General features: G+C 33.8%; 1 protein-coding gene across 2 annotated transcripts in view; it reads left to right on the forward strand.

The window, feature by feature from the left end:
* The window catches only part of SEMA3A (semaphorin 3A), a 308,514-nt gene extending 297,171 nt beyond the window's left edge, over positions 1-11,343 (forward strand). For both annotated transcript variants that reach the window (XM_053716510.1, XM_053716511.1), the window contains exons 16-17: positions 8,267-8,409; positions 9,500-11,343. In XM_053716510.1, coding sequence (XP_053572485.1) covers positions 8,267-8,409; positions 9,500-9,955 — 599 coding nt within the window. In that variant the 3' untranslated portion in view covers positions 9,956-11,343. The remainder of the gene's footprint in view (positions 1-8,266; positions 8,410-9,499) is intronic.
* The last annotated feature ends 1,755 nt before the right edge of the window (positions 11,344-13,098 follow it).

Genomic DNA, 13,098 nt, shown 5'->3' on the forward strand with positions numbered 1-13,098 from the left:
GTACCTCGTTCAGACAAACCCCTGAAGAACTGGGCAGTTAAACAGATTTTCAGCTCTGGCTGAAATGGCCCAAAAATATCTAACCTCCATACAAATGTCAGATTGATGTTATATAACAGCCCTACAACCCAATTGCATCACCCCTTTAAATGTAATATTTTATTGTAATATTTTTTATTTATAAACATGTTCAGTGAACTTTTTTATTATTTCATAATGTCTTTTGAATTACAGTCCTTTATAATTATAAAAAAGGAATCTTAAATAATTAGTCTGTATTGTGTTTGGTAAACTGTCACATGACATAAAAAAAAAAGTATCGGTAATTGGTATCGGCGAGTATTTGAAAACAAGTATCGGTACTTGTACTCGGTCATAAAAAAATGGTATTGGTGCAACCCTACTATATGATACTCTAGGACAAATTGAGGCTATTTTGGACCATCCTTTTTGGATTAGATTGCCCATTGCCCATGAGTGTATGAATAAGATTAATATTATTAGAGGAGAATAGGGGGCGCCCTTGTGTCACCAAGATGTGAACCTCTATAAGCTGATGGTCAGATGCAAATAGGTGTAGTGCTAGGAGTAGTCTCTAGTGGATAGTGAACTGACAGCAACACACATATAATAAAAACAGAATTTAAAGATAAGCTCCTATCTGAAATTTCTTTTGATAAATGCAAGAGTGGTATAAGGAGGTGTGAGTACAAAATTTCAGATAGAAAACTATATGTGATATGTAGTCATATGTTGACTAGCTATGAAACAGTTTCATTAGAAATGATGGTATCAGATGAGAGTAGATGACTGGGTCGATCAAGGCAGCTATCTGTAGCGGATCAGCCCAAGATCCAAAATCGGTAATCTGCGAACAAAATGAAGAGACAGAAGCACCACATGGCCCAATATTGCATGGAACAAGAGTAATAGTATATTTGACCATTCACATGTAATCAGACACCCCTAGTGGTGTAGAAGGAACAATCTGGGGTCAAATGCAGTCACCCAGAAGACTGGCCTGTGGTAGATATTTAGGTATCTATAGATACATATATAAAACACAAGGGTGCCTGTATGGCCTAGTATTGTAGGAACCAGCAGTGAGAAAAGAGGTCAAATGTACGCTCACATTTGGTGGAGCACCTCCCTTGGTGCTATAGAGGCAAGCTGGGATCAATCAAGTCACCCAGTAGACTTATTCTCCAGTACTCAGGAACTCCCAGTGGTCCAATCTCAGATTGAGGAGATGTAACAAGAATGTAGTAAGGCAGCAAGTGGTAAGCTAATAAAACTTACTTTATTAAAAACAATAAAAACGATTGCAATGCGTTTCTCAGCCAACCAGTGGCTGTTTCATCATGCTTAGTGGAATGAACAGTAAACACTTGCTATATAAGCCAAAGTAACAGAACTGGATAATAGGCAGCACCTGGAATGGGTGTTTGCCTAGTGCAACCAATCAAGTTGTAGCCAATCAGGAGAGACCACATACTATGACATCATGTGACTAGATTCAATATTATAAATACAATGTAAAAAAAAATATTGCATTCATTGTTATAAATACAAAAAACAAAATTGCATTCACAGTTATAATACATATGTATCTTATTAGTAAATTCCCAAAAGATGAACTGTGGGGAAACTGTGTGACCGACATCAAACACATATTAGAATAATTAAACACTGTGTATGATAAAAACAGCAACCAAACAGTTTTTGATAAATATATATATATATTTTTTATCTTGATGTAAATGATTCTGTTTGTGATGGTTAATGATGGCAATGAAAAATGTTTATATATGTGCGTGTCTCTAAAATGAGTCTATTCGATGACTATAATGGTAGTGACAGATCCTTAACAAAACTGAGCTATTTATCTCCATTGACCTAAGTCGGTAAAAAACCTGATGCTATCAGGATGTAATTTAAGACAATGAGGAGTACCTCTCAGGAACAAACTTACTTTGGTTGTATCTGATTGAATCGCTAACAATGCTTTTTCAGAATTGAGCGATTTATGAAAACTTAATTTGCTGCTGAAACATTATCCGTAGGTATCCGCAAACAGCGAGTAAGAAATGTAATGTTGTTACAGGATATTACGTAACATGTGTCGATAGATGTGTATGGACTGATGGTCTATCATGTGTCTCGTAGGTCTGGACGTCAGAATAGGGGGTGGAGTCTTAATATCCTGTAACAACATTACATTCCTTACACGCTGTTTGCGGATACCTACAGATAATGTTTCAGCAGCAAATGAAGATTTCATAAATCGCTCAATTCTGAAAAAGCATTGTTAGCGATGCAATCGGATACAACCAAAGTGAGTTTGTTCCTAAGAGGTACTCCTCATTGTCTTAAATTACATCCTGATAGCATCGGGTTTTTTTACCGACTTAGGTCAATGGAGATAAATAGCTCAGGTTTGTTAAGGATCTGTCACTACCATTATAGTCATCGGATAGACTCATTTTAGAGACACAAACATATATAAAAAAAATTCATTGTCATCATTAACCATCACAAACAGAATAATTTACATCAAGATAAAAAATATATACAGGGAGTGCAGAATTATTAGGCAAATGAGTATTTTGACCACATCATCCTCTTTATGCATGTTGTCTTTCTCCAAGCTGTATAGGCTCGAAAGCCTACTACCAATTAAGCATATTAGGTGATGTGCATCTCTGTAATGAGAAGGGGTGTGGTCTAATGACATCAACACCCTATATCAGGTGTGCATAATTATTAGGCAACTTCCTTTCCTTTGGCAAAATGGGTCAAAAGAAGGACTTGACAGGCTCAGAAAAGTCAAAAATAGTAAGATATCTTGCAGAGGGATGCAGCACTCTTAAAATTGCAAAGCTTCTGAAGCGTGATCATCGAACAATCAAGCGTTTCATTCAAAATAGTCAACAGGGTCGCAAGAAGCGTGTGGAAAAACCAAGGTGCAAAATAACTGCCCATGAACTGAGAAAAGTCAAGCGTGCAGCTGCCAAGATGCCACTTGCCACCAGTTTGGCCATATTTCAGAGCTGCAACATCACTGGAGTGCCCAAAAGCACAAGGTGTGCAATACTCAGAGACATGGCCAAGGTAAGAAAGGCTGAAAGACGACCACCACTGAACAAGACACACAAGCTGAAACGTCAAGACTGGGCCAAGAAATATCTCAAGACTGATTTTTCTAAGGTTTTATGGACTGATGAAATGAGAGTGAGTCTTGATGGGCCAGATGGATGGGCCCGTGGCTGGATTGGTAAAGGGCAGAGAGCTCCAGTCCGACTCAGACGCCAGCAAGGTGGAGGTGGAGTACTGGTTTGGGCTGGTATCATCAAAGATGAGCTTGTGGGGCCTTTTCGGGTTGAGGATGGAGTCAAGCTCAACTCCCAGTCCTACTGCCAGTTTCTGGAAGACACCTTCTTCAAGCAGTGGTACAGGAAGAAGTCTGCATCCTTCAAGAAAAACATGATTTTCATGCAGGACAATGCTCCATCACACGCGTCCAAGTACTCCACAGCGTGGCTGGCAAGAAAGGGTATAAAAGAAGAAAATCTAATGACATGGCCTCCTTGTTCACCTGATCTGAACCCCATTGAGAACCTGTGGTCCATCATCAAATGTAAGATTTACAAGGAGGGAAAACAGTACACCTCTCTGAACAGTGTCTGGGAGGCTGTGGTTGCTGCTGCATGCAATGTTGATGGTGAACAGATCAAAACACTGACAGAATCCATGGATGGCAGGCTTTTGAGTGTCCTTGCAAAGAAAGGTGGCTATATTGGTCACTGATTTGTTTTTGTTTTGTTTTTGAATGTCAGAAATGTATATTTGTGAATGTTGAGATGTTATATTGGTTTCACTGGTAAAAATAAATAATTGAAATGGGTATATATTTGTTTTTTGTTAAGTTGCCTAATAATTATGCACAGTAATAGTCACCTGCACACACAGATATCCCCCTAAAATAGCTATAACTAAAAACAAACTAAAAACTACTTCCAAAACTATTCAGCTTTGATATTAATGAGTTTTTTGGGTTCATTGAGAACATGGTTGTTGTTCAATAATAAAATTAATCCTCAAAAATACAACTTGCCTAATAATTCTGCACTCCCTGTATATATTTTTATGAAAAACTGGTTACTGTTTTAATCATACACAGTGTTTAATGATTCTAATATGTGTTTGATGTCAGTCACACAGTTTCCCCACAGTTCATCTTTGTGGGAATTTACAAATAAGATACATATGTATTATAACTGTGAATGCAATTTTGTTTTTTGTATTTACAGGGAGTGCAGAATTATTAGGCAAGTTGTATTTTTGAGGATTCATTTTATTATTGAACAACAACCATGTTCTCAATGAACCCAAAAAACTCATTAATATCAAAGCTGAATAGTTTTGGAAGTAGTTTTTAGTTTGTTTTTAGTTATAGCTATTTTAGGGGGATATCTGTGTGTGCAGGTGACTATTACTGTGCATAATTATTAGGCAACTTAACAAAAAACAAATATATACCGATTTCAATTATTTATTTTTACCAGTGAAACCAATTTAACATCTCAACATTCACAAATATACATTTCTGACATTCAAAAACAAAACAAAAACAAATCAGTGACCAATATAGCCACCTTTCTTTGCAAGGACACTCAAAAACCAGCCATCCATGGATTCTGTCAGTGTTTTGATCTGTTCACCATCAACATTGCGTGCAGCAGCAACCACAGCCTCCCAGACACTGTTCAGAGAGGTGTACTGTTTTCCCTCCTTGTAAATCTCACATTTGATGATGGACCACAGGTTCTCAATGGGGTTCAGATCAGGTGAACAAGGAGGCCATGTCATTAGATTTTCTTCTTTTATACCCTTTCTTGCCAGCCACGCTGTGGAGTACTTGGACTCGTGTGATGGAGCATTTTCCTGCATGAAAATCATGTTTTTCTTGAAGGATGCAGACTTCTTCCTGTACCACTGCTTGAAGAAGGTGTCTTCCAGAAACTGGCAGTAGGACTGGGAGTTGAGCTTGACTCCATCCTCAACCCGAAAAGGCCCCACAAGCTCATCTTTGATGATACCAGCCCAAACCAGTACTCCACCTCCACCTTGCTGGCGTCTGAGTCGGACTGGAGCTCTCTGCCCTTTACCAATCCAGCCATGGGCCCATCCATCTGGCCCATCAAGACTCACTCTCATTTCATCAGTCCATAAAACCTTAGAAAAATCAGTCTTGAGATATTTTTTGGCCCAGTCTTGACGTTTCAGCTTGTGTGTCTTGTTCAGTGGTGGTCGTCTTTCAGCCTTTCTTACCTTGGCCATGTCTCTGAGTATTGCACACCTTGTGCTTTTGGGCACTCCAGTGATGTTGCAGCTCTGAAATATGGCCAAACTGGTGGCAAGTGGCATCTTGGCAGCTGCACGCTTGACTTTTCTCAGTTCATGGGCAGTTATTTTGCGCCTTGGTTTTTCCACACGCTTCTTGCGACCCTGTTGACTATTTTGAATGAAACGCTTGATTGTTCGATGATCACGCTTCAGAAGCTTTGCAATTTTAAGAGTGCTGCATCCCTCTGCAAGATATCTCACTATTTTTTACTTTTCTGAGCCTGTCAAGTCCTTCTTTTGACCCATTTTGCCAAAGGAAAGGAAGTTGCCTAATAATTATGCACACCTGATATAGGGTGTTGATGTCATTAGACCACACCCCTTCTCATTACAGAGATGCACATCACCTAATATGCTTAATTGGTAGTAGGCTTTCGAGCCTATACAGCTTGGAGTAAGACAACATGCATAAAGAGGATGATGTGGTCAAAATTCTCATTTGTCTAATAATTCTGCACTCCCTGTATACTGTAACTATGAATGCAATTTTGTTTTTTGTATTTATAACTATGAATGCAATATTTTTTTTTTAACATTGTATTTATAATATTGTATCTAGTCACATGAGGTCATAGTATGTGGTCTCTCCTGATTGGCTACAACTCACTTGATTGGTTGCACTAGGCAAACACCCATTCCAGGTGCTGCCTATTATCCAGTTCTGTTAGTTTGGCTTATATAGCAAGTGTTTATTGTTCATTCCACTAAGCATGATGAAACAGCCACTGGTTGGCTGAGAAACGCATTGCAATCATTTTTATTGTTTTTAATAAAGTAAGTTTTGTTAACTTACCACTTGCTGCCTTACTACATTCTTGTTACATCTCCTCAATCTGAGATTGGACCACTGGGAGTTCCTGAGTACTGGAGAATAAGTCTACTGGGTGACTTGATTGATCCCAGCTTGCCTCTATAGCACCAAGGGAGGTGCTCCAACAAATGTGAGTGTACATTTTACCTCTTTTCTCACTGCTGGTTCCTACAATACTTGGCCATACAGGCACCCTTGTGTTTTATATATATATATATAGATACCTGAAGATTAATATTAGCCAACTTAGAAGAGAAACCTCAGTCCTAGATACAGTTAAAGCATAGCCGCTGAATCAAGCTTTCTGTTGGTCAGCAAGATAGCATGGGTGGTGGTTTGTTTATAAGTACAGTTTGTGCAGTTACCATATCTTTGTTGTGAGCACCTTCTCTTCCCCCTATCTACTCCTATCCTTTTAGGGATGAGTTTTTAAATCATTTTTATACTAATCCTCTTGTGTGAGAAGCTTTCTGTTCCCTTTGGATAACGATCATTCCTTGAGCATTTTCTGTCTCCAGAGACTGGCTCACAAGGCTATAGAGGGCAAAAGAAAACCAAAGAATTATACATAATATATAAAGCAGAATGGTTTGGACATAGGTATCTAATGGCCTTGGACAGCATACAATTAAATACAAAAATTGCCTGCAGGATTTATGTAGAAATTGCTACAACTTGTGTGGTATGACCAAGTGCATTTCTCACAAACTTGAACAAGTGCTCTGCATGGCTTCAAGCATTATTATTATTTACAACCTTTTGCAGGTCCTAAAAGAATGCTGACCTTTAGCACTGGTGGTCATTGTGTTAATTAGAAAATGTCAGAAGTTTGCATTTTTTTATATGCTTTTGTCTTTTGAATTAAGGTCTTTTGTTGTATGTCAATCATCTACCTCATAAACCAATTTTCTAAATGATGTGACTAGTTTTGAAGATTAAAAATGTAAACACAATTTTCATGAAATTATGCAATGCAATAACAGAATGTAGTTACAAAGAGACTTTTACAGCATGATTTATACTCAGGAAACTGAGTGTTTTTGTTTGGGGAGGGGGAAATAATTAGCAGAACAACCTAAGTAGCAGAGCTTGTTCTCCCTCTTCCCTGGATGTAAATATATTGTGGAAATAATTTATTTGAAATTGCTTCCTTAATAACATTGCCACTGATTGTAAACTGTTCCCATAAACTGGTACTGAGACGTATCCAAGTGTGGCCTTGTAAACAAACAATGTTCCTTCTGCAGAGCCACAAAAAGACCATGTTTAATTAAATAAACTGTAAAAAGAAAGAACTATAGACAAGCTATTATGTAATTTCCAAGGTTTGTTTCCTTAATTCTAAACAATAAAAACATTACACATTTTAGTAAGTGTGTGTATAAAATAAAAAATAAATTAAAGCTTCTTCTCATTTCAGTGTTTTTTAATCTTAGAATATAGAAATGATGATATGTGTGTCTATACGAGAGTGCTTTTTATTTTTATTTTTTTTAAAGAAGTTTAGTTGTTGGCACTTTACGTAACAAAAAATAATAATATTGAGCAATGATACTTTTTTATTGGACTAACTATACATTTATAAGTAGACAAGCTTTCGGAAGAGTTCCTTTCTTTCTCAATGCAATACATGGCTACTCCAATCAATGTGTATATATATATATATATATATATATATATATATATATATATATATATATATATATATATATATATATGTATATATATATATGTGTGTGTGTATATATATATATATGTATATATATGTGTGTGTGTATATATATATATATTTATATGTATATATATATATATATGTGTGTGGGTGTTTAATTGAAGTATAACACATTAAGTTTATATTTAAAAAAAAAACATATAGTAAGATGCATTGATCTAATGCTAAATAAGAATTCCATGTAGAAATGTTGTTTTTATCAGCAGGGAGTGAACAAAGCTCTGGCAACAAATTGTATTATTTGAAGGACAGTGAAAAGAGATGAGGTTTCCTTTTGTACAAATATTGTTGTAACATGGTGTGCTTCCTGCTTGTAGATGATCCCCACAGACAGAACCTGGAAGAAAAGATAATCTATGGTGTAGAAAACAGTAGCACATTCTTGGAGTGCAGCCCTAAATCGCAACGTGCCCTGGTCTTCTGGCAGTTCCAAAAGCACAACGACGAAAAAAAGGAAGAGGTGATTTATTTTTGTATTTTATTTTTTGGGAAGTCAATATTGCTTTATTTGTTTAAGAAAAAGGCTATTCATAGTAACCACGAAGTGCATCAAAAACATTTAATCAGTGATAGGATTTGTAGGATGTAATTGAACACAAAGATGTAATTTGTATATTTTACTGTGATCTGTAGTTTGTACAACACATTATAATTACTGACCCAGCACATTCTAGAGTACACAGTGCTGCTGTTCTCTATTCCTAGTATTGTGTGCTAAGCAACTTTGTAATATGGACCATATTTAAAAAAATAAAAAATTAAAAGGCTGCTTAGCTTCTTTCCCTAACTTGTGTATCAGAACTATTTAGAGGCTGTGTTGGGGTTCTCCGAGCATATGCAACCTATGATTGGTTTGTACACCATGTGCATGTGTTTGACAGGGAAGCATAACCAATTTTGTATGCTCACCAATCTGAAGCTTACGGTACTCTGAGATCTGCATTCCCAGTGCAGATCACATAATTAAAATTGTCTAAACAGCCTCAGGAATGTCCTGTTAAAGCATAGGCATTTTCATATGTAAAGCTTAGGAATTCTTTATTGTCATGGGCATAATATGAAGCCTTCATAATATCTTCTGTGACTAAATTAGGACTATTTTTGTAAAGTAAATTATGACAACTCTATCTGTTAAGGATTATTAAAATAACACAAGCTTGTAATATAACTTTTCATATTTAATTAGGTAATTAGCATGTTTTGGAAGCCAGACTTTGTAAGATCCATCACCTTTAGCAAATAACTTTAATTTTCTGTTGTATGGTACCAAAATAAAAATAGACTGCATACAAATTCGCATTTAGTCTTTAATAGAATATTCTTCCTTTTTTAACATTTCTAACCAAGGTATTTTGGTATTTTAACGCATAGTTATATTTTAATTAATTAGATTTTATTTGAAATTTTGTTAACACCAGAAAAATGGTCATCAATATTAGATTTTTCTTTTAATGTGTACTTTCAATATGTTTATTAATTTATTTAATTATTATTTGGTAATATTAAACATAACTATATTAAGTGTATTTATTTATTTTTTCCTTTTTCAGATAAAAATTGATGATCGCACAATAAAAACAGACCATGGACTTTTACTTCGCATTCTCAAGAAGAAAGATTCAGGAATTTATTATTGCAATGCAGTAGAACATGGTTTCATTCAAACCCTTCTTAAAGTAACTCTGGAGATTATTGATACAGAACATCTAGATGAACTTCTTCACAAAGATGAAGATGGGGAAAATCATAAACACAAAGAACCTTCAAACAGCATGTCACCAACTCAGAAAGTCTGGTACAGAGATTTCATGCAGTTAATTAATCATCCAAATCTCAATACAATGGATGAATTCTGTGAGCAAGTTTGGAAAAGGGACCGCAAACAACGTCGGCAAAAAAATGGAAATTCCCAGGTCAGCACCAATAAGTGGAAGCACCTACAAGAAAGCAAGAAGGGTAGAAACAGGAGGACCCATGAATTTGAAAGGGCACCAAGGAGTGTCTAGTAGGCTTTATCTCTTCAAACCTCATCTGTGTAGGATTTGTATTGACATTTAACTGGAAAAATGCAATATTCATGAACTTTTTTTTCATGGCATTATATGGATGTTTACAAGGTGGAAAGCTCACATAATTTTCCTCCAAGGCTAAAAAAAATACATTAGTTAATTTCCAAATAGACTTAGACTCTATAGTCAAAAAAGAAAGACTATACAACTCAGCTTTGTTTTTTTTTCCATTTCAGAAGCAATTCTTATATAAACTTTTTTTTTCATATTTCCTTAATTTCCCAAGAAAGAACAATTCAGTTATCATCCCAAATTCAATAATTAAGACTTTTTTTTCAGCCACCAACACCTTGCCGGAACTTAAACTGAACCCACAATTCTTTATTATGACTTTGGACACCATGCCATTATATTGGACATGTGAATTTATTTTTATCTAACATCCATGTGTTTATGTTTATTAGACGACTGGACTCGTGTGTGGAAATGTACAAAATGCAAACTATTAACAAAAACAAAATGTTGCCACCTACCAAACATGTAGAGTGTTTTGAACTACTACTGATGTCTCCTTTCCAGCTTTGATTGGAAAATGTATTTTAACTTTAATTTAACTCTGCCACAAACAATATGCATCAAATGTTTGTTTCTTTGTTTTATACTGATAGCATAGACTTTGTCTTAAAAAATAATCTTTTTTTTGTAATTATTGGAAATAATGTGTTTATTTTTCTTGATGTTTTGTTGTATTGTAAGCTATAACACATTGAAATCTCGCTTAGCTATGATATGGTATATATCAATCAAAATAACATTTATTAATAATGTTATTAAATTAGACATTTCCCGTTGCTAAAGAATAAGAATAAAACATTTCAATCTATATTTTTCTAAAGATATTCTGATTAAAGTAATAAATGTTTTGGATCCATTGAGTAATCTAAAAAAAGGGATAAATAATGTTTACACTTAAAGAAAATAATATATTTCCATTTTGCCTTTGTATTACCAAAAACCTTCATTTTAACAAAATGTGCAATTTGATGTGTTACTAGTGTGCAGTTGAATAGCCAAAAAGTATTCTTCTACACTTAGTTATTTGTTTCCTATACTGTATGCAGTCAGATATTTGGGGCACATTTAAATAATAAAAAAGATAAAATAATGCATGCTTTGCACAAATGAAAAGCATGCATTCTATTTGTCCTAAACAACTTAATAAAAATCCTAGAAATTTAATGACATTCATTTTTTTTTTCTTTCTTGTGCTTTGAACAAAACCTGTATCTGTCATGTTACTATCCCACAAAGTATATATGGAAACTATATTTATATGGTCTAATCTTTATTTAATAAAATGCAATTGCTTTGCAGATTTAAAGCCACATTTTAGCTATTGAAGAGAATTTTGTTCAAACAATTATTCAGACAAAAACACTATCATACATTACAACAATATAAAAATATTTTACATGAAATGTATTAATATTTAACACAATTGCACCAGAAAACCTAATATGTAAGAGTGGATTGATAAATAAAAAAAATATTTGCAGTTCTACTAACAATGGTATTGCATTCCTTTAAAAAAATAATTCTTTAAATTGTGAAGCCAATTATTGTTTGTGAGCTATGGTTGACGTTGAGTAATTTAATCTATAGTTAATGTTAATGTATTTCCATATAGCATTTTTGAAATACGGTATTGGTTTAAAAATGCATTTGGTATGATATCTAAAATTAAGGTCCCTTACTCAAATAATTTTACATTTTTATTAAACAAAGACAACAATTAACAGTTTACCTTTTACCCAATTACAAATTAAGACTAGAATAATAGTGATCCCTAAATAATATATAGTTTGTGATCAGTCTAGACTTTATACACAGGGTCTAGGTTTTAACCTTTAAAAATAAGGTTGTTCTTAAGTCTGTTCAATAAAAAAAATGTAAATTCACATTACAAACTGATCAGTTACTGTTAAAGGATATGTGAGTACTAATTAGTGCTGTGTGTAGAAGACATTGGCACAATTTATTTTTCTTAATCCACAATCAGCACATTCGATTAATTTTGGTTCTTTAATATTAAAGAAACATTCATTTTTTTTTCTTTGTTGCATCAGACACACACACAAAAAATAAAGTAAAAAAGGATGCCTGTTGGATGTGTCACTGTCCTCCAAGATAGCTGTAGGTAGGGATGGGCGAATGTGTAAATTTTCGAATTTCGAATGTAGAACGAATGTTATTACCAAAATTCGAATTCTAAATCCGAATGTCGATAAGAACGAATATTCTTAAAAATTCGAAATCGAATGTTATTTACAGTTTTCGAATGTCACTTTTGAATTCGAATGTTTATAATTATATCGAATGTCCACATTCGAAATTTTGAATTTAACATTCTATTTAACAAATACTATCCAGAAGTTCAATAGTTCATGTGGTAGGGCGGGAATCTAGTAAATTGATACATAAATAGATACAAATATATTATTTTGAATGTTTTCATATAGAATATTGCATAATTTGAATATTACATTTAAAGAAAGCATTAGAAATACTATTACAAACATATAAATTCGAATTTTTCGAATTCGAATATTGCATAATTCGAATATTACATTTAAAGAAAAAGCATTAGAAATACTATTACAATCTAAATTCAATTTTTTCGAATTCGAATACTCGTATTGCATAATTCGAATATTACATTTAAAGAAAAAGCATTAGAAATACTATTACAACCTAAATTCAAATTTTTCGAATTCGAATATTGCATAATTCAAATATTACATTTAAAGAAAAAGCATTAGAAATACTATTACAATCTAAATTCAAATTTTTCGAATTCGAATACACATATTGCATAATTCGAATATTACATTTAAAGAAAAAGCATTAGAAATACTATTACAATCTAAATTCGAATTTTTCGAATTCGAATATTGCATAATTCAAATATTACATTTAAAGAAAAAGCATTAGAAATACTATTACAATCTAAATTCAATTTTTTCGAATTCGAATACACATATTGCATAATTCGAATATTACATTTAAAGAAAAAGCATTAGAAATACTATTACAATCTAAATTCGAATTTTTCAAATTCGAATATTGCATAATTCGAATAT

Source organism: Bombina bombina, chromosome 6 (genome assembly GCF_027579735.1).
Source record: "Bombina bombina isolate aBomBom1 chromosome 6, aBomBom1.pri, whole genome shotgun sequence".
Lineage (NCBI taxonomy): Eukaryota > Metazoa > Chordata > Amphibia > Anura > Bombinatoridae > Bombina > Bombina bombina.